The sequence below is a fragment of the Vicugna pacos genome, chromosome 15, assembly GCF_048564905.1.
Source record: "Vicugna pacos chromosome 15, VicPac4, whole genome shotgun sequence".
Taxonomy (NCBI): Eukaryota; Metazoa; Chordata; class Mammalia; order Artiodactyla; family Camelidae; genus Vicugna; species Vicugna pacos.
In genome coordinates this window covers 3,726,087-3,745,808 of record NC_133001.1, presented here as the reverse complement: position 1 = coordinate 3,745,808, position 19,722 = coordinate 3,726,087, and the positions used below count along the sequence as shown (strand labels likewise).

Here is a 19,722-nt window from a genome sequence, read left to right as displayed (position 1 = left end):
TGCCTGCCCACCCGCTGCAGGTCCTTCCCCTCTAAGCTGATCAAACTTTGATATATTCAGCCAAGCCACCCTGTGGGTTCTCCGTGTGTGCTCCACCCTTCCTCACACAGCCTTCCTGGGGGCAGTCCTTTGAGATGCTGGTTTGGGGATATATTCACGATGATATAGTCCTGCTGTGTAGCCACAGGATGGGGAAGGTGCTGGAATCCACTCTCCAGACCAGCTGAAGCCCTTGATTTCCACTTCCGGGTCTACCATTCCCTCACTCCTGGCAGTCTCCAAGTTGGGCCACCTGGGATCTGTTGAAAATGATCCTTTAAAACAGGGATCCTCAAAGTGTGCCCCCTAGACGAGCATCACACCATCTAATGGGAACTTGTTAGGAATGCAGATTCTCAGCCCCACCCCAAACCTATGGAATCAGGAAGTCTGGGGCTGGGGCTCAGTGCTCTGCATTTTAATAAGCCCTCCAGGAGATTCTGGGGGCTGCTTAAGTTTGAGAACCACTGCTTGAGAAATTTCCCTTTAGTCCAGAGTTGGAGCTGTTTGCCTGTCGCTACCCTTGAGCTCTGCTCCCTCACTGGGAACACCACCATCTAAACTAGACTGGGAGGTACGGGTTCTCCAACTGACCCTCCCTGCCTTTGAGGGGTTGAACTTTGTAATATTATTTCTGCTTAAACATCCCATAAAACTCATGTTGGCCTTGAAATTTAAAGTACATCTTTCTTTTAAATAAAACAAAAGATAAACTTCAGCCCAGCTCCCACAAGGATAATCCCTTATCCTCAATATGCAAGCCTGAATTACTGGTCTTGTTTTACAGACAATTCTGTAATGCTCCCCGGACAGGTGACTCGGAGGAGAGGCAGAAAGCGTCAGGCACTGGGCCCATCAGTTTCTTTATTCTTCACTGTTGGGCCTCATTGCTGTTTCTTGTTAACATAGTTTGCAATTAGTGATCACAAGCTGCATCCCAGTGCCCTCTGACTCGGCACCTCCCTGTCTCCCACACAATCCCCGGGGCAGCTGCAACAAAACCTCTCCTTTGCTCTGCACACACCACGCCCTTCCCAAGTCTGTGCCTCCTGGGATCTCCTTAAAGTTACAGGTCTTTAAGGAAAAAGACTACACTTGGAAAGTACCCCTTTCCGTGGGGAAACGGCGGGAAGGCTGGGAGAGTGGGCCGGACGACAGGTGCCCTGGGACAGGGGAGAGAGGAAAGGGCCCTCTCCGTTTGCTCCGCTCAGCCCACGCGGCCTGACCGAGGCTGGTTCGTGGCCCCCTTTGGGAAGAACCCGTGGTGGGTGTACCTGGCGAGCATCCTGCCCGCCTTGCTGGTGACCATCCTGATCTTCATGGACCAGCAGATTACGGCCGTCATAGTCAACCGGAAGGAGAACAAGCTGAGGGTAAGGCTGGTGCTGGAAGCAGGGGCACAACCTCTTTCTTTCCACAAAGTTGGACGGAATGAAGGAGAGAGGTGGTGCTTCTTTCAAAATTTGGGGTCATTTGTGAAGCGAAATATGGGGGCAGAAGACTGGAGTTCAGGGTGTGGGCAGAGGGGAATGTGACCTCCAGATGTGGGTGAGGCCAGCAGGGCCAGGGGAGGCTCCAAGGACCAGGGCCAAGCCCAGGGTTGGCCCCTGCACTTCTCCCAAAGTGACCCTCCCGCTCTGCATCCCCTGACAGTGAACTTGGGCGTCTGAGCAGATCCCAACAAGGGGATTTTGACCAGGACCGTAAGGCAGAGGAGCATCCTCGGCCTTCCTGCCCTCCCTGCCGTGGGGTCTGAGGAGCCCAGGCTGCCCTCCCCCCCCCGACCTGGACCACTCTGGGCTCGACCTAGGCCTGTCCCACCTGGGGCCTCTCGTTCAGGAACTGCAGACATTGTGGCCGCTGGGCAGGATACCTTCTTCCCAGGGGCCCAAACCCAGGGCCTTTCCCAACCTGAATACCCATCTCCTCCCTTGCCCTGGGGTCGGTGCGGCCTGACCGCATCAGGCTGGCAGCCCCATCGGAGTGCTGCCTAGAAGGGCAAGGGGAGCCCTCAAGCCGTGTTCCCCAAGCAGCTGCCTCGGGGAGAGCTCTGTCCGCCCGCCGCGGAAGGTGGCTGGGAACAGGCTCCCGAGACAGCTTCCCCCCTCCCACTGCCCCCTGCAGAAGGCTGCTGGCTACCACCTGGACCTGTTCTGGGTGGGCATCCTCATGGCTCTGTGCTCCTTCATGGGGCTCCCCTGGTATGTGGCTGCCACGGTCATCTCCATTGCCCACATCGACAGCCTCAAGATGGAGACGGAGACCAGTGCCCCTGGGGAGCAGCCCCAATTCCTGGGGGTCAGGTAGGTGGAGGGCAGGGCCTGGGGGCCACCTGAGCGGGAGTGGTCAGGTCGGGGGTTGGGGAAGCCGGTTTTTCTTACCATCAAGGCCTTTGGGTGAATAGGGCTCCTCTGACTGCCCAGGAACCTTAGGGCTAGAAGTGATACCCTTGAAGGGAGGGAAGCAGGAGACGACAATTCAGTTCTAAGGGGTGCTTTTTTCTTAACAGATTCCAAGCAGCGCACCCCCATACACTCTCACCTCTCACCTAGGGAGGCCACTCGAGCGTTCCCACGGAGCCCCTTCTGACCTGTCCCTCTGTCTCCTCTTCAAGACTCCCTAGCCATGCCAACCCCCAACATTTCCAAGTGAGGGTTCAGGTCCTGCTCAGTCTCCATTCCTCCAGAAAGCCTTTCCAGGACCACTCCCACCCCCGGGCTGTGGCCCAGGGCCTGTCACATTGCAGCTTTGCCCATCCCTCCTCTCACACCGATGTCAGGTCCCTGACCTGTTTCAGGCAGAGAAGCTCGCCTTCCACCTCTGCGGACCTCTGGGCTGAGCCCACGTCAGACGTTGGCATTTTCATACACGGCTGTCCTAAGCGCTTCGCCCCGCTGCCTCGGGGTCCGTGGGCTGCCCAGCCGGCCCTGCGCAAGGGTTTTCCGTGATCAGGGTAGGGTCCCCTTCCAGACCTTTGAGCCCCAGATGGCTGGGCCCAAGCAACCCGCCCCAGAGCCCCCAAGCTCCCACCAGGGCTGTCCTGGGTCTGGGCACTCCAGAAAGCATACCTGCCTCCAGCCCCTGCTCCCTGCTCCGCCAGCGGCCACGCCCCCTTCCCCCAAATCCTCATCGGTCATGTCCCACAACCACGGGGGCTTATTACAATCGAAGGGCGGAGGTTATAGGACTTCACGTGCCACTTTGTCCTCACAACAGCCCCTGAGGTGGGCGCCACGAGGTACGTTCTACTGATGCTGACGACATTTAGGGCCTTGCCTGATGCCACATGGCTAGTAAGTGGCAGAGCCAGGATTCAGCCCACGTCGGTCCGGCCCAGGCGCCTCTCTGTTAGCCACTGCACCGCATGGCCTCCTGGACGCACCTGTCAAACGCCCTCACCTCAGCCCAAGTTCCCTCTCTTCCCATGTGCCGGCCAGCTGGTCCTCCAGTCCTGGTTTTCTGTCCGGAATGGGGCAGTGGGCAGGGGCCAGGGCCTTGACCACAACCTCCCAGCCCCGCCCAGAGAGGGCTGGAACGGTCGTGAAGCATCTCCCAGTCCACGCTGACCACGTGCTCTTCTCTGCCAGGGAACAGAGAGTGACGGGCACCATCGTCTTCATCCTGACAGGGATCTCCGTCTTCCTGGCTCCCATCCTGAAGGTGAGACTCTGCACCTGAGGAAGCACTGGCCTGATGCCTCGCAGGTGGGAAGAGGGCTCCCGTGTGTCCCCTAAAAAGGCAGGGGATCCTATTGGGCCAGAGAGATGTTTGGCCACCATTGCTGTTTTCTGCGATACTGTGTCTTTTACTAAAAGCACCGGGCAGTCCTCACTGCTCTTCCCCAGCCCTCCCAGGGGGCCACCCTCACCTTCCTGGAGGTCACTCTTTTCTCAGGAAGCTCCATCGAGCTCCATCCTTGCTTCGATCAGGAGCTTCCCAAGCTGGTTGTGTTTCCATGCTGTGGTTGCGGGCTTGCTAGAGGCCTCCTTGCTCACCTATTTTTCTGAAATTTAAAACTTACAGGAGGAGGCTTCTGTCACTATTCTTGGGGCCTGTTTTCTGCCCCTCCGTCTTGCACGACTTGGGCACGTGAGTGACTTTTCTCACTGTTTAAAGCTCCTCTTGCTCCTGTGCCTGCAGATCAGCTGGAAGAGATGGGCTCAAATGGGGGTGCATTTGGAGCCTGCATCCCCCAGAACAGTCTCTCCACTCCAGACACTCATCTGCTCTGGGGGCCAGAACACAATACCACCAACTGAGAGGCGTAAACAATGGACATTTATTTCCGCTCAGTTCTAGGGGTAGATCTTGCTGTGGGCAAGTTCGGTTTCTTCTGAGGCCTCTCTCCCGGGCTCGTGAGTGGCACTCCTCCTCACATGGTCTTTCCTGTGTGTATGCACAGGTCTGCGTCCCAACCCTCTGCTGTTAAAAGAACACCGGTCATATTGAATTAGGCTTCACCCATATGACCTCTTTTTACCTTTATTACCTCTTTAAAAGACCTATATCCAAATTCAGTCACATTGTAATGGACTTTAACATAGGGATTTTGCGGGGACAGGGCGGGTGGATGGGATGGGGACCAATTCAGTGGTCCTTCCCTTAATGCCTGTGAAAGACTTTCCTTTCTTGAATGAAGCTTACTTGTAATTGCCCAATTTTTTGCAGATCCGCCCCCCCACCAAATACCCCAGAACAGCTCATTCAGGGCTGACTAAAGAGCTATGATCTTAACTGATCTGTTTACTGTGGGAATTACTTCCGGCTCGAGAACTGGTGCTGGGCACAACCAAACAGTAGGTTTGCGGGGGATTTTTTTTTTTAAGGGTTGGTTACACTTTCCAGGAAACAGAATACATACAGGTGGGCAGGCATTTTGTTTATTTAAAAGGGTATTTTAAATGGCCAGGGAATAGTTACTTTCGCAGAGCGGGTCCAGCCTGCCTGTCAGTCCTGCTACTATGTAACAGCCGAGCATGCGCATAAAAACACTCCAGCCACAGAACAAGCACTTCGGGGGCCAGGAGTTCCTGTGCAGAGCTCGCCTCCCTGTGAGACAGAAGCCGGCCTCGGGCAGCCCAGGCCCGCTGCCCCCGCTGTGGGGCTCAGTCCTTTCGCCCAAGCTCCTGTTTGTATTTGGATAGAACACAAAGCAGTTAGAACATTCCACTAGTTTCCTTCCTTCTGTTCTGTTTGCATTGTGGTCAGTTATCTTACAGACACATTTGTTACATTTTCTAGGGTTTTGCACTCCTGTTTGACATACCTGATAATAGCAAATTTTTGGTTTTGCCCTAACAGTGCCTGTCTTCTTAATAGAAATAGCGTGGCCACAACGTGTACTTAACGTAACTGAAATGCAGAATGCTGCACATAAGATTCGACTCTGCTAAGGCCTTTGACGGTCATCCTTTAGATGGTGTGTGGTCACATCACTCTTTCTTCCGTGGGATGTAACAGTCTTCTATTTTAAGCAGTAACGGAAACTCCTTTCTGCTGCAGTTTCTGGCACAAATGTTAACTTTTCCAAGCTATGGTCTGTATTTCTGTATTAATTTATGCAATTAATTTAGAAAAGATAAACGGGCTCATTTGCAACAACGTGGGTGGACCTAGAGATTATCATAGTAAGTGGAGTCAGAGAAAACAAATATCATATAACATCACTTACATGTGGAATCTAAAAAACAATGGCACAGATGAACTTTTACACAATAGAGACTTACAGACATAAAAAACAAACTTACGGTTGCCAGGGATGGGGGGGTGAAGGGAGGGTTAAAGTGGGAGTTTGGGATTGGCTGATACAAACTACTATGTACCGAATAGGTAAACAACAAGGGCCTACTATATATGTACAGCACAGGGAGCCACATTCAATGGCTTGTAGTAACCTGTAATGAAAAAAAATATATATATGTATATTTATATATATAAAATTGAATCACTAAACCGTACACCAGAAACTAATACAACATTATGAATCAGCTATACTTCAATTTTTAAAAAGTTTTAAAGATAAACAAATAAATGGGCTCTATAAACAGATTAAGTTGCCAGACAGGAGAAAATATTCATTACTGCTTTGGCTGTCATGCAAAACTTTATGGGGCCACCAAATGCTCTGATATTGTCTTTGCCTTCAATCACAAAAGGATTTGAAAAATCTGCCTGCTCATGTTTTTCTACAATGAGTGGAAAAAATATATAATCATTTTATTTAACCACGAATTAATCTATTTGATAAATTTTATAGCCAGGAAGACATATAAATTTTTACTGAACATAAGGTTTAAGATTTCTGGTTTGAAAAAAAAAAAGATTTCTGGTTTGATTATATCAAGGCTTTCAAAATTGTTAGGTGATTAAAGCATTATCACTAGCTGACAGCTGTACTAAGTATTGGATCGGTTTTAGGTTATTATATTTAAGAGATATTTGGTATAGCCAGTTCAAGAACTTAATCCAGACCTGAGGTCCTAGATTTAATCCCAGAATTTATTTCTAATTAAATTTTTATACCAATTCTTCCAATAGAGTTCTGTTCCAGGGCTTCTCAAATTTTAATGTGTATAAAAATCACCTTGGAATCTTGTTAAATGATGATACTGACTCAGTAGATCTGGGTGGGGCCCCGAGTTCTGCATTTTTAGCAAACTCACCAATGGTGCCAATGATGCTGGTCCAAAGACCACAGTTTGAGCAGCGAGGAACGAAATCCCCCCCACCCCTCTCTGTGTGTCAGTGGGTGGTTGGGCTGATATTAGACACAGATGTTTATTAAAGGATCAGTGAGGATCAGTGATCATCTTCAGTTCTTCCATCACCAACTTGCAAATGTTTGGTTATCTTGGCAAATGAGGGCACTGGAGGATGAAATGGCCATGGCCGTGTAAATGACAGGCAGCATAAATGTCTCACACACTCAGCTCTGTATATTCTCAGTTCATCCCAAGCCCCGAGGGTTTTTTTGTCTTGTTTCCTTTTTTGCTCACAATTCTTCAGGACTGTGGATTTCTGCATTCTGCCTCAAAGAAACTCCTGACCGTGTCAGAAGCACCGCATCTGGTCCTCATGATCTCGTGTTCTCAGCCTCAAATTATATCATAAGGCTGTGATGTCCTTACGTGTGTAGGACCGTGGTCCTTGCTCACTGCTTTCACAGGAGGTATAAAGCTGACACTAAGAGCCACCGTTTTGCCACTTTATCATGTTAATATTTGAAAAGGGCCATTCCCTAGAGATCCAGGAAAGATTTGCACTGATTAATCTAGAATCCTAGATCACAGCCCCATCACTGGTCAGAGTGTGGTGTCACGGGCCATTGGGATTTTCTGAGAAAGCTGCTTGAGCAAATGACAGGACTGGAGACAGTTTCCTAGACTTGATAATGAGGTGACCGATGCTCAGTCACTGGTGACTACAAACTGTCTAAGACTTAGCCTAGTTCTCGTGTTTGATGTGGTTTTCATACTCATTAAGGCAAAAGAGAAGCTTTAAGACATTTTAAATTTGTATTATAGATTCTAGCTTAGTCTTTTATGTAAGATTTTATTTCTCCCTTAATTGCTCCCACACTAATTAGGACAGTGCTGTTCATTGAAACTTTCAAAATATACACATGTATTTTTTTCAGATTATTTTCCATTATAGGTTAATACAAGATAATGAATATTGTTCCCTGTGTTATATAGTAAATCCTTGTTGCTTATCTATATTCTGCATAGTAGTTTATATCGTTAGTCCCATAGTCCAAATTTATCCCTCCCCTCCTCCTTTTCCCCTTTGGTAACCCAAAGTTTGTTTTCTATGTCTGTAAATCTGTTTCTGATTTGTAAATAAGTTCATTTGTATCATTTTTTGGATTCCAATTATTATTATCTAATCATCTGTCAGTGGACATTTGGGTTGCTTCCATGTCTTTGCTATTATAAATAGTGCTGCTATGAACATTGGGGTGCAGGTGTCTTTTCAAGTTAGAGTTTCCTTCAGATATATGCCCAGGAGTGGGATTGCTGGATCATATGGTAACTCTATTTTTAGGTTTTTAAGGAGTCTCCATACTATTTTCCATAGTGGCTGCACCAAATTACCTTCCCACCAACAGTGTTAAAGGGTTCCCTTTTCTTCACACCCTTTCTAGCTTTTATTGTTTGTGGGTTTTTAATGATACAGCCATTCTGACCAATGTGAAGTGATACCTCATTGTAGTTTTGATTTGCATTTCTCTGATAGTGATATTGAACATCTTTTCATGTGCCTCTTGGCCATCTGTATGTCTTCTTTGAAAAAATGTATGTTTAGCTCTTCTGCCCATTTTTTTGATTGGGTTGTTTGTGTTTCTGTCATTGAGTTGTGTGAGCTATTTGTATATTTTGGAAATTAACCCCTTGTCATTTGTATCATTTGCAAATATTTTCTCCCAGTCTGTAGGTTGCCTTTTCATTTTATTTACAGTTTCCCTTGCTGTGCAAAAGCTTGTAAGTTTGGTTGGGTCCCATTTGTTTATTTTTGCTTTTATTTCTGTTGTTTTGGGAGACTGACCCAGGAAAGCATTGCTACAATTTACGTCAGGGAACGTTTTGCCTGTGTTCTTTTCTAGGAGATTTATCACGTCCAATCTGACGTTTAAGTCTTTAAGCCATTTTGAGTGTATCTTTGTGTATGGTGTGCGGGGGTGTTCTAACCTCACTGATTTACATGTGGCTGTCCAGCCTCCCCAGTACCACTTGCCAAAGTGACTGTCTTTTCTCCGTTGTATATCCTTTGGATTTGCCGGCATTCTTAAACGGCTTCTAAAAGTTGGACGCCGTACTGTATGTTCTCCCAGGTGTTCAACAAGGCAGCCGTGGGAGCGAGTCCGAGCAGCCTTGCTGGCGGTGCTGAGTCACAGGTGCAGGTGAAGGGAAGGATGCAAGAGGCAGAGACACAGCTTACACAGGCCGTGGAGACACCCTGTGAAAGGCTTCCAAGGAGTCACAACAATGACTGTAGAACACTATGAGTGATGTGATCCCATTTTGAAAAAAAGCAAACCAACTACCGTAAGCATGATGGGAAGGAAAGACACCCACTAAACTGGTAGCAGTTACTTGTCAACCAGCAGTGGTTACATCATACACTCCTGTTCTGCTTCTTTTTTTATCTGACTGTATATGATGCGAGAGTTTTGTTCATCAGCAGGTACTCCTCGCTCGTTAGCAGGTCAGCTCGTCAGAAGTCCCCACCTCTTGCGAGCTGAGCAGTGTAGTTTAGGGGGTCTCTCAGCTGGGGCTGGAGGTAGGAAGGGGAGGGCAGGAATGAGCAGGCTCTGGAGATTTGCCATGTTCCAGAAGATGTGTCTTCAGCCAGACCACATGGCTTCTGCAGGGTCTAAAGGGCCAGGAGAACAGCTGTACACTGGGCTAGCTCCCCCGGCCTGAGGGGGCAGGAGAGCCCCAGAGACCATCTCCTGCCCCACTGACACTCCGGCTCCACATCTGCGCACAGGCACTTCATTCCTCTAAACATACAGCTCTCTCATCGCTCTCTGGGATCGCTGCAAGAGAAAGCCGAGGCTGGCCGGGCTGCGTCTGTGGCTTGGCAGACACTGCCATCCAGAACGGGGTGGCCAACAGCCTGCCTTGGGCAGAGGCCCCGGCCAAACCTCTGCTTCCCTCTCTCATTCCAGTACATCCCTCTGCCCGTGCTGTATGGAGTCTTCCTCTACATGGGTGTGGCCTCCCTGAATGGCATCCAGGTAAGGCCCTCCCCTGCCCCCCAGGCTGAGCTGATGGGATCAGCACTCCACGTCTGGTTGCGTGCCGCAGAAACCCCAGTGCTCGCTTTCCCAGGGCAATGAAATCACAGCAGTGATACTGATAATACAATTTACTGTGCGCCAGTATGGAAAATGACTATACCAGGCACTTTATAGGCGTTTTATAATCTAATCTATTTTACAGATGAGGACACTGAGGCTCAGCATTCAAAACCCAGATCGGGCTGACTCCTATGAGCATTTTACTCAACCTCTGTCTTCTCTAGGGCAATCTGTACAGAAGAAAAATTTTGTTTTGTTCTTTATTTACCGTGAGACACCAGATGTCTTGGATAGCTTGTGCTGCTGTTAAGTTGCATTCGCCTTGAATGTGGACAATGTTCACTGGGGCCAGCTCCAGGGCTGTACCCCTTACCAGGGCTCAGGCCCTCCCCACCGTAAGATCTTGCTATATGTTCCCTGAGACCTCCAGTCCCCCTCCTTTGCATCCTTAAGTCCTGACCAGACCCCGCTGTGGCACCCATTCCACCAGTCCCAAGCCCCCAGCAGGGCCACCGGGGTGCCCAGGGCCTGGCTGAGCCTTGCGCTGTCCTTGCCAGTTCTGGGATCGCTGCAAACTCTTCCTGATGCCAGCCAAGCACCAGCCAGACCATGCCTTCCTGCGGCACGTGCCCCTGCGCCGGATCCATCTCTTCACCCTGGTGCAGATACTCTGCTTGGCTGTGCTCTGGATCCTCAAGTCCACGGTGGCCGCCATCATCTTCCCAGTCATGGTAAGACGGGCACAGGCTTCCCCTCCTGTGGGGCAGATTCAGCCAGGGAAGGTGTCCCTGGGAAGGTCCACCCTCACCTTCTCCTCCGCGATGCCCAGACTCTCTCGGGGTCACAAAGACAGGCACAGATGAAGATTCGGGTTGTGACTCCAGGCCAGATGGTGGGGGAAGGAAATGGAGAGGATGCAGAGGAGTGAGGAGGAGGAAAGGTCTGTGCAGTGAGGGGATGCTGCCGTGACAGCCCACCCACCCACCGCCACCCAGCTCAGGTCAGGGCAGCTCAGCGAGAATGCAAAAGCCACCCAATCTCCCCAACTCTGGGGCACGATGGAGAAGCGACAAAGAGACCGAGTTCCCAACTGTCAAAATTCACCGAGTACAGGTGTAGATCCGTACTGAATAGAAATCTTTTCATCCTTCAAAGTAACTGAATTTGAAAAGATAAATGGGGGGATGGGGGCAGGGAGAACTGGAATCAAGAGATTTAGAACGTCAGAGTCCAATGTCATCAACATGATGTTTGGAGAAGCAGGGGTAAATACATGGGCGTTCTTTGACTCTTCTTGAAACTGTATGTAAGTTTTAAATTATTCCAGGATAAAAAGGGAAAAGAAGGAAAGCCAACAACAGTGACCTCTGCCGCTGCTGGGGCATGGGGAATGGGGGAGGGGGGACTGTGGGCTAATGTTTTGGGGGGAGCCCTCAGTGAGCCGCAAAGCCTACAGGGCTGGATTAGGGACAGAAGTCAGATTTGAAGTGGGCCCTCCTGGGAGGGCTCTGAGTCAGTGATTCTTGACCCTGGCTGCTCATAAGAGTCACTTGGGAGCTTTTTAAAACTACATGTGCCCGGGCCTTACCTCAGACTAATTAAATCAGAATCTCTTGGAGAAACCCAGGCATTGGTTTGTAATAAGTCTACAGGTAAGCATAAATGTGCAGCCAAGGTTGAAAACCACCAGTCTAGGAAAAGTGAAGTGGGTCTCCCCCAGCAGTGCCCTCACGGGGTGCAGAGGTGTGAGGGGAAAGGACAGTCACCACTGGAGGTACTGAGTGCTGTCTCGTTTAGTCTACTCCAGCCCTAATGTACTACCAGTAACCCCATTTTACAGACCAGAAAACTGAGGCTCAAAGAGCATGTGTGAATGACTCAAGTCACACACCAGAAAGGAGCAGAGCCTAGGTTCATACCTTCCCCGACTTTGATAGTTTTTAGTTTACATGCAGTCAAATTCATTCTGTGGTTCTGAGTTTTGACAAATCACAGAGTTGTGATTTGCACCACCATAGTCATGAAACAGAACAGTTCCATCATCTCTAAAATTCCGTGTTGTCCCTGTGGAGACAGCCCCTCTTCTCACCCTTGCCCCTAGCAACCACCATTTATTTTTAGAGCCAGGAATTTTAGACTCCAGGTCTGTCCAGCTCCTGAGCTCTCCCTGCTCCCAAGATGCAGGGTCAGTGAGGAAGCAGTGTTAAATCTGCCTGCATGGTTTTCTCCCTGACCTCATTTCATGGCCAGTTCTTGGTAGTAAGAAGACAGTATTCATAACTAGCTACCTGGACCCATTGCGTTTATTAAAATGTCACTGTTTAATCTCCCCCAAATAGCACGCGTTTTTCCCTTTAATTTATTTATCCTGAACAGAACCAGACTTTCTAGGCTTCCCTTTAAAAATTCCAGTTACGCCAGTGTGTTTTATTCAGATTTTGTTAGCAGAGAGATGGGCAGCTCTCAGAAACACGGGCAAAGGGACAGCTACTCTCAAAGTGTGGCGCCTGAAACAGGAGCATCAACACCTCCTGGGAATCTTGGCGGAGAGGCAAATAAATTCTCAGCTCCCCCCGCCAGACCTGCTGAGTCAGACACTCACCCAGCACCTAGCAGCTTGTGGATTAGCAGCCCACCAGGTGATCTGATGCCAGCCCAGGTCCGAGAACCACCCATCTTCAGAATAACTAATTCTCCAGCCCACATCCCCACCTCGCTCCCAGCTCAGCCACCACGGGCTCTGTCGCGCCAGGTCACTGGTAGGCACTGCCACTCAACTGAGGAACCGAGGTGGTGGGAGGTGAACACTGGTCTGTGGGAGCTTTGAGAAGGTTCTAAAGAATAAAGTCGACTAAGGGAGGAAAAACCTGTACCCAAGTATGAGGCCTTGAGCCCGTGGTTTCCTCTGTACTCTCACCACAGATCCTGGGCCTCATCATTGTTCGAAAGCTTCTGGACCTCATCTTCTCTCAGCACGATCTAGCCTGGATTGACAACATCCTCCCAGAGAAGAAGAAGAAGAGAAGGAAAGGGGCCCAAGAGGACAGCGACGAGGAGGTGGGGAGGGTGTGAGGCCTGGGCTGGTGGGAGGGATCAGGAGCCCTGCCCTCCGCTTCTGCCGGGCCGGGCAGGCGGGGGCTTCTCAGGCGGCCAGGAACCGAGGTCTGGGCCCAGGACAGGAGGAGCTGAGGCTTCTGCTTGTCTTGGTCTGGGGTGCTAAAATCATGTTTATGTGACTGTCCTCGAGCCCCGCCCACCCAGGGAAGGCCTGGTCGGCCTCGCCTGCTTTTCCCCATTCCTGGGGCCCTCGGGACCATTGTCAACCGCAGGGCAGGCCCCTGAGGGAGCAGGGTGAAGACTCAGCTCCATCGTGGAGGAGGCTATGAGGACTGGCCGCCAAAGATGAGGGTAGGCCTGGGGGGAGGCATCTAATGGGGACCCGTTAGTAGCCTGGACTCCTAGACAGGTGGGAGGACCGGGGAACAGGGTCTGCTGGGCCTGCCCCTCAGGTACTGGGAGGTAAGTGGAGGAAGAGGCACGTGCCCTCACTGAAAGGGAAGTGACTCCACTCCCCCGATGGCTGGGACCAATCAGTTGCCCCGTCTGCTCCTCCCTTCTCCCACGATCCTGCCCCATCTCACCCCCAAAGGCCTCAGGGAGTCAACAGACCAGAAGCCAGCCCAGAACTTACAGTGAATCACAAAACACTAGGCAGAGAGGTCGTCTGGTGCAAGTGCTCATTACAGGTGATGAAGCTGTCCCCCACGAGGGAAAGGGACTCACCCAAGATGGAATAGAGCTAAATGTCTAAGAGGGGTTAGGAAAACCACTCCTGACTGAATCCAATCATTTCCAATACGCTAAGCTGCCGTGCCACCCCTTACCACCATACTGGCTCCCGTTCCCCCGAAGTGACTGACCCAAGCCCACATCCCTGCCTCTGCCTTAAACTGGCTTCCTGGCTATCTTGCCTTTTGCTGACTGGCGACTATTAAACCATCTTCTGATGGTAGTCATAGGCCAGAACTCCCCTGGTCCTTAATTACTGTCCTTTTCCAGGAAGGTAAGAGGCTCAGAATCCCCATTCACGTGTTTTTCATTGATGATTTAGATGATTTGCAAAGGTAGGTTCTAAGAACAAAGAAATTGAGTCTCAGTGCCTTTTAAAAAGACAAATACTTATTCTTTCATTGATTCATTCAGTGAATATTTGAGTCACTACCAGGTGCCAGGAACTGCTTCAGGGGTGGGAAAAAGCATCTCTGGATTATATGATATATTCAGTGGAAAAACGGGATTTGATTTACATAAATCCGTCTGGCGTGTAAAATGACTTAACACAGCTACTGTGTGAGGTTCACTCTAAAGTGACTGGTTACCACAACAGCTGAAGCTGGTGTGATGAGTAACGTTCCCAGAAGTGTTCCGTCCTTTCTCGTGTCCTCAGTGGACCCGGGGTGTTTGCGGCACCCCCCCCCATTTAGTCTGGGTGTGAAGAGGACGGTGGTTTGCATACTGTGGATGCATGTATTTTCCATCTTGGCAAGAAAGCCAATTTTGTATTGGTGGTGTTTACCAGCTTTTCCCACTGTTTCTCTCCAGCCCCAGTTCCCTCCTCCCTCAGTTATAAAGATTCCCATGGAAAGTGTCCAATCAGATCCCCAAAACGGTATCCACTGCATTACCAGTAAGTAAAACACATGGTGCCTCTCCCTTCCTACTTCCTACTAAAGCCTCCACCTCTTCCTCAAGGAACTTTCATCTTTAACTCAGAGCTGATGGCCTTAGATACTGAAGGACTCCTGCGCTAGGCAGAGTTCAGAGAGAGCCGGGCTACAGGAACTGGGACTCCAGCCAGATGGAAGCCCCATGTCGAACCCTGTAGACGTCAGTGATCAATCTTCGTCTTAGTTCAGGCAGACGCCCTGGTTCCTTCCTTACCCCGGGTGCCCCCAGATGCTTGTGACACCACCCGGCCCTCTCTTGCACTGTTTCAGGCCACGCTGATCCAAACATGACCCGCTGAACCTCTCAGGTTTGCCAGTGGTTGCTGAAATGACTGACAGCTGAAGTCCAAGGCCGAGTTGTCCCCTGTAGAGAAACGCATAAGCAGCATCACAGCGGGACTATAGCTCAGTCAAGGTCCTGGTGGTCGGGCTGTGCTTCTGCGTGGACCACAAGCTCCTCCCACCAGCTGAAAGGGAAGCTGCCTGGAAATCAGCATCAGACGCTGCTGCTGAAGATTATGGGGTGTTTCATCGCTGTCTTTACCCCCTCCTGGCCTCAGCTCCCTACTGGCGGACAGTCTTGTCATCAAGACAAACACAGTCTATCCTGGGAGTCGTCTGAGATCCCAACTTGAGTCCTGACCCCAGGGCTCCTAATAGGGCTTGCCACTTTCCTCAAAGACCCAGATCAGGGATCCCGCCAGCCCCCCGCCACCGCTACCTTAGGGCCCTTCAAGGAAGGGATTCCCGTCACGTTCTTCATCAGAAGTACCTCTCCCTTCTGAGTTTCTCATTCTCCTTCCCTTCCCGTCTGTATACTTCATCCCCTTTCTCATTCTTGCCTGGCCCCCACCCACCTCTGGGTGAAGGAATAGCTGAACCAGAAGCCACTCATCTCTGTGAGGCCCCTGAATTCCTCTTGTGTAGCATTGGCCGTGGGCTTAATAAGAGAACAGAAAGGAGAAGAAATGGGTGAGGGAAGCACTGGGGAAAGAGGTATTCTCCAGAATAGTTCTCCAACCTGCTCCACATCTGACACTTTAATTTTCCTACCAGGAAAAAGATCTTCCAGTTGGAGTTACTCACTCTGATTCTTCCTTCAGTGATTCAGAACTCGACCGAAGGTAACAACCCTGCGGTAGGCTCCTTGGGTGTTTGGTAAGAGGCTAAGCAGCGGCCGGGAAGGTTGAGGGGCTCGGATTTCCCAGGCTAGCCAGCATCTTAGTGAAAAAGCCTTTGCCGGTCCACAAACGCACAGACCTGATTACTGAGTGTCAAGTAGCAAATGTGTCCTCTTACTGATAGAACATGATTATAATACACAAAGGTATTCAACTTTGGAAAAGGAAATTATTACCAAATATTAACTAGAATGAAAATTGAAAGTCAACATTGAAAAAAGAAAACAGAAATTAGACATGACTTAAGTATACATTACTGAAAGCCAGGATAAATGAACTTTAAGGATCAAAACATCAGGTACTCTCATACCCTTGTGTAATAAAAAAATAGCATCATTAATTAGCAAAGGTCAGAAAAGGTATCAAGGAAAGCCAACTAAGGCTCAGTGATCTCGTGGAGATACAAAGTCAAGAAAGGCTTGAAGGCCAGTTTCCAGGAACTCTCATGCCAACAACATGATTCCCTGCTGTTCTTCATGAGAAGCCACCCTCAAAAAAGGTGGGACTACTTGATGATTGAAAACAAGGGGGGGGAGCAAAAAATGGAAAATAAGAATGCAGAGGCCAGAAAGTCTGCCTGTCATTTCTAGGGGAGATGGTGGGGACAGGCCCGCTCCTACAGGGGGCCCTGAGCTGCACAGGAACCGCTCTGTGCCAGATCTGACAGTGAGAGCACGGGCTACCCCAAGCCCAGAGGCCGCTGCCTCCAGACGCAGACAGCACTCACCCAAGAGAGTTTAGGAAACACGCATGGGATCTTCTGAGCTCTCAGTTGGAGCTGTTACCACATCGCCAGGATGAGAAGAGACTTATCACCAGTAAAGCTTCCCTAAGCAGCCGGCCCAAGGCCACTGGAGTCCAAATTACGTCTCCGCCTGCTTTCTCACCCCACCTCCCCGATCAGGGCTCCTGGGCACTTAGTGCCACTGATCTTTAATATATAAATGTGTTAGAGGAAAAGCACTCTTGTCTTGATTTATTTTCATTTTAAAGTAGGTGACACGAGGCCGGAAGGTATAGCTCACGTGGTAGAGGGCATGCTTAGCAAGAATAAAATAAACCTAATTACCACCCACACCCAACCCCACAAAAATAATAAATGAGCCTACACAAATTGTTCCAGTTTCAGCTAATGGAGAGAGAATTTGTACCAAGACATTTCTAAAAACCTGTTCAAGTACACAAAGCTCGTGACAAGGTCAGAAATGCAGACAATGTGCTAACTGGTGACGGCACCTCGCAGCTACACTGGTGTTTTACCACATCTATGAAAGGAGATGGAAGGAAAGGCCACTAAATAGTGGGATTCCATTTCAGTGAAGAAAAAACTTAGCAATATGACGTAGCTTAACAAGGATAACCGTCCATGACCTAGCAGGCATGGTGCTTAATCCCAGGGGATGCAGAAAGAGATGCATGTGAACAGAGACAAAGCACCTGTGCCAAGACCAATGGTGCACACAAGAGAAGGGACAGGGGTCTAACGGAGGGATCTGCCTTACCCGGTAGAATGATAAATAGGAGTCTGCCAGATGTTTGAGTAAAGGAGAAAGGAGAAAGAGAAAAGGGCATTGCAGGTATTGGGAAGAGGCCTGAAATACTGCAGACACGGGGCAAAGAAGCCGGGATGGACAGGCCACACTGCAAGCAGGCAGAAGGCTCGTATCTCGTCAGGCTAAGGAGCTTGGATTCTCTCTTTGAACAGTGGGGGGCCACAGTCAGATTCGTGATCCAGAAAGTTCACGTTGGCAGCAGTGTGAAAAATAGGTTGAAACAGGGCGAGACCAGTCATGGCCACAGCTGAGGGCCCAGCAGATGGGACACTGCTAGTTCAGTGATGTGCTAAGGGTTTGTGAGCAAAGACAGAGCTCTGTGCACTGCAGCCCTCCTCTGGCGGATAGCACTGAAAACACTGAAGACTAGATAAACCATTCTTCCTTCCTTCTTTTTCTCGTCCAGCATCACCCTGCACTTCAAAATTTCCTGTCCGGCTTCGCCTGCCTTCAACTACGCACAGAGCCCGGTCTTCATGGTGCCGCAGGTGAAGATAGAGATGGAGTCGGACTGTGACTTCACAGACGTGGACAGATTCGCAAGAGACGCTGATGGCGAGACAACCCTCTAGGTCGGAGCTTCCCCCAGGTGGGGCGCGATCTGTCCTCATTGTGAGCTTCTGGGCCAAAACCCTTCCCTTTTCTGAGCCTGTTTCCTTATTTACCAAACAGAGGGAGTGATTCCGCTTGACAGAAAACTGGACATCTGTTGACAAAAAGTACTGCTTACATGCAAAGCCCTCTGCTTCCCTTTGTAGTTATGGAAATAACTAAAGCTAAATGCTACATCTAATTTTAAAATGCAGTCCAGCATAGAAATCATAACATTTCTTTTGAAATGAAAAAAATGCTCGCCTCTTAAAACTGTAGCTAAGATAAAGGGGCAGTAGTCAATTTTTCTTTAAAACAAGTATCAGCTAAGATTTTTTTTTAAAGCTTAGATTTTAAACTATCTAGATGGTCTGAAAGAACTGTTAAAATACTTGTACTTCAATAGACCAAGTTTGGAAAATTTGTTTTGCAATTCTGCATATTAAGAAATGCTAAATACGTCCCCTTTTCTCTCCATCTCATTCAGTTTTCTAAGGGTCATATGAAAAGTTTGAACTATCTGCATTATGGGTCTTGCTTCAGCACAGAAGCGTGACTCAGACTTTCCCAGATTGAAAGCCAGTTCTAAAAGTCTGGTAGTGAAAGAACCAACACATTTGAGTGGATATTTTTAAAACAAAATAGTTCTTGTTAAAGTGAAATCTCAAATCACATAGTCAATCAACAAAATGATCCTTTAAATTAGTATCACTGGTTTTTCAAGCCCCAAATCACATTTCTTTATGCATTTGGGAAGATCCTTTCTGCAAGTTTTCAATGGCCTGCTTTCCAAAGTCAAACCTGCAGTCACACAAACACTGCATGTTAAGCAGGGCTAAGTGGAAATTCTGAAAGATTATACCTCCACAGTACTAGTCAGACTAGTACTTCAAAGGAGTAACTGGAAGCCGATTGGGTAGATTTAAAACCCATTAATAATGAAGCAGACCCTTTTCCTCATGAAACTTAAGATCAGTCTTTTTATCTTCAATCCACATTTAACAAACACCAACCATGTTTATTTACCACCTATGGTGTGCCTGACAGCCACAATGCATCTGACATTTACCTTCCCCAAAACAACTATGGATTTGAATCTTGAGTAAATCACTTTGGTTACAGTTACATTTACTCAGGATGACAAATGGAGGTGCTTCTTCTTTGTTGCTTTCTGTTTTTTAAAGATAATTGACTGTAGATCCTTAAACACCCTGAGTAAGGAGACACTTAAATTGTAATCCCCAGAGTCAGTGCAGTGCCTGATCCATAGAAAGTTCTGTGTTTATTAAATTAAATCTCAGAGCTCCTTCCAAGGAATACTGCATGAGATAAAGCTCTAACCCTCTACAGCTTCTACTGAGAGCAGAATTACTTAGCTGCTCCCTAATCCAGAACAATTGCCTGAATATAAGTATAAATTCTTTATTTTCATCTGCACCAGTTCTGGGAGAGCTAGCAATCTACCCTTAACATTTCTGTTTTAAAACCTGGCTGACTACCAATAGCACTTTGTCCAGACGGAACTGTAGAAATGTTACGGATTCAGGACTAAATGTGCTTGATTAATCAAACAAGCTGGAAAACTACAATGTTAATTTTCTGTTGCTGTAAATTGATCATTGTAATTTTCACCTTACATGTCATTTCTATTTTGTATATATATATGTACACACACAGACACAAACACATACACACGATCGCGGGTGCCCACATGAACACTTTAATTTCCATAGCTTTTAACAGGTTGACATATTGTTCCTTCTCCATGCAGGTCAGTACTTTTTTCCACTTGTAACTACAATTCAATAAAACTTAATCCTGTCTGCTCA

General features: G+C 48.7%; 1 protein-coding gene across 8 annotated transcripts in view; it reads left to right on the top strand.

Annotated features, from left to right (window-relative positions):
* Positions 1-19,722, top strand: part of LOC102542786 (electrogenic sodium bicarbonate cotransporter 4) — a 100,117-nt gene extending 80,395 nt beyond the window's left edge. For 4 of the 8 annotated variants that reach the window (XM_072937482.1, XM_072937483.1, XM_072937487.1 and 1 more), the window contains 8 exons: positions 1,251-1,412; positions 2,164-2,342; positions 3,627-3,699; positions 9,710-9,778; positions 10,399-10,572; positions 12,764-12,898; positions 15,625-15,692; positions 17,709-19,722. In XM_072937482.1, coding sequence (XP_072793583.1) covers positions 1,251-1,412; positions 2,164-2,342; positions 3,627-3,699; positions 9,710-9,778; positions 10,399-10,572; positions 12,764-12,898; positions 15,625-15,692; positions 17,709-17,874 — 1,026 coding nt within the window. In that variant the 3' untranslated portion in view covers positions 17,875-19,722. Of the gene's footprint in view, positions 1-1,250; positions 1,413-2,163; positions 2,343-2,836; positions 2,993-3,626; positions 3,700-9,709; positions 9,779-10,398; positions 10,573-12,763; positions 12,899-14,443; positions 14,529-14,838; positions 15,693-17,708 lie in introns of those variants that run through there. The other 4 variants (XM_072937484.1, XR_012058880.1, XM_072937485.1 and 1 more) reach the window with 4 other exon arrangements.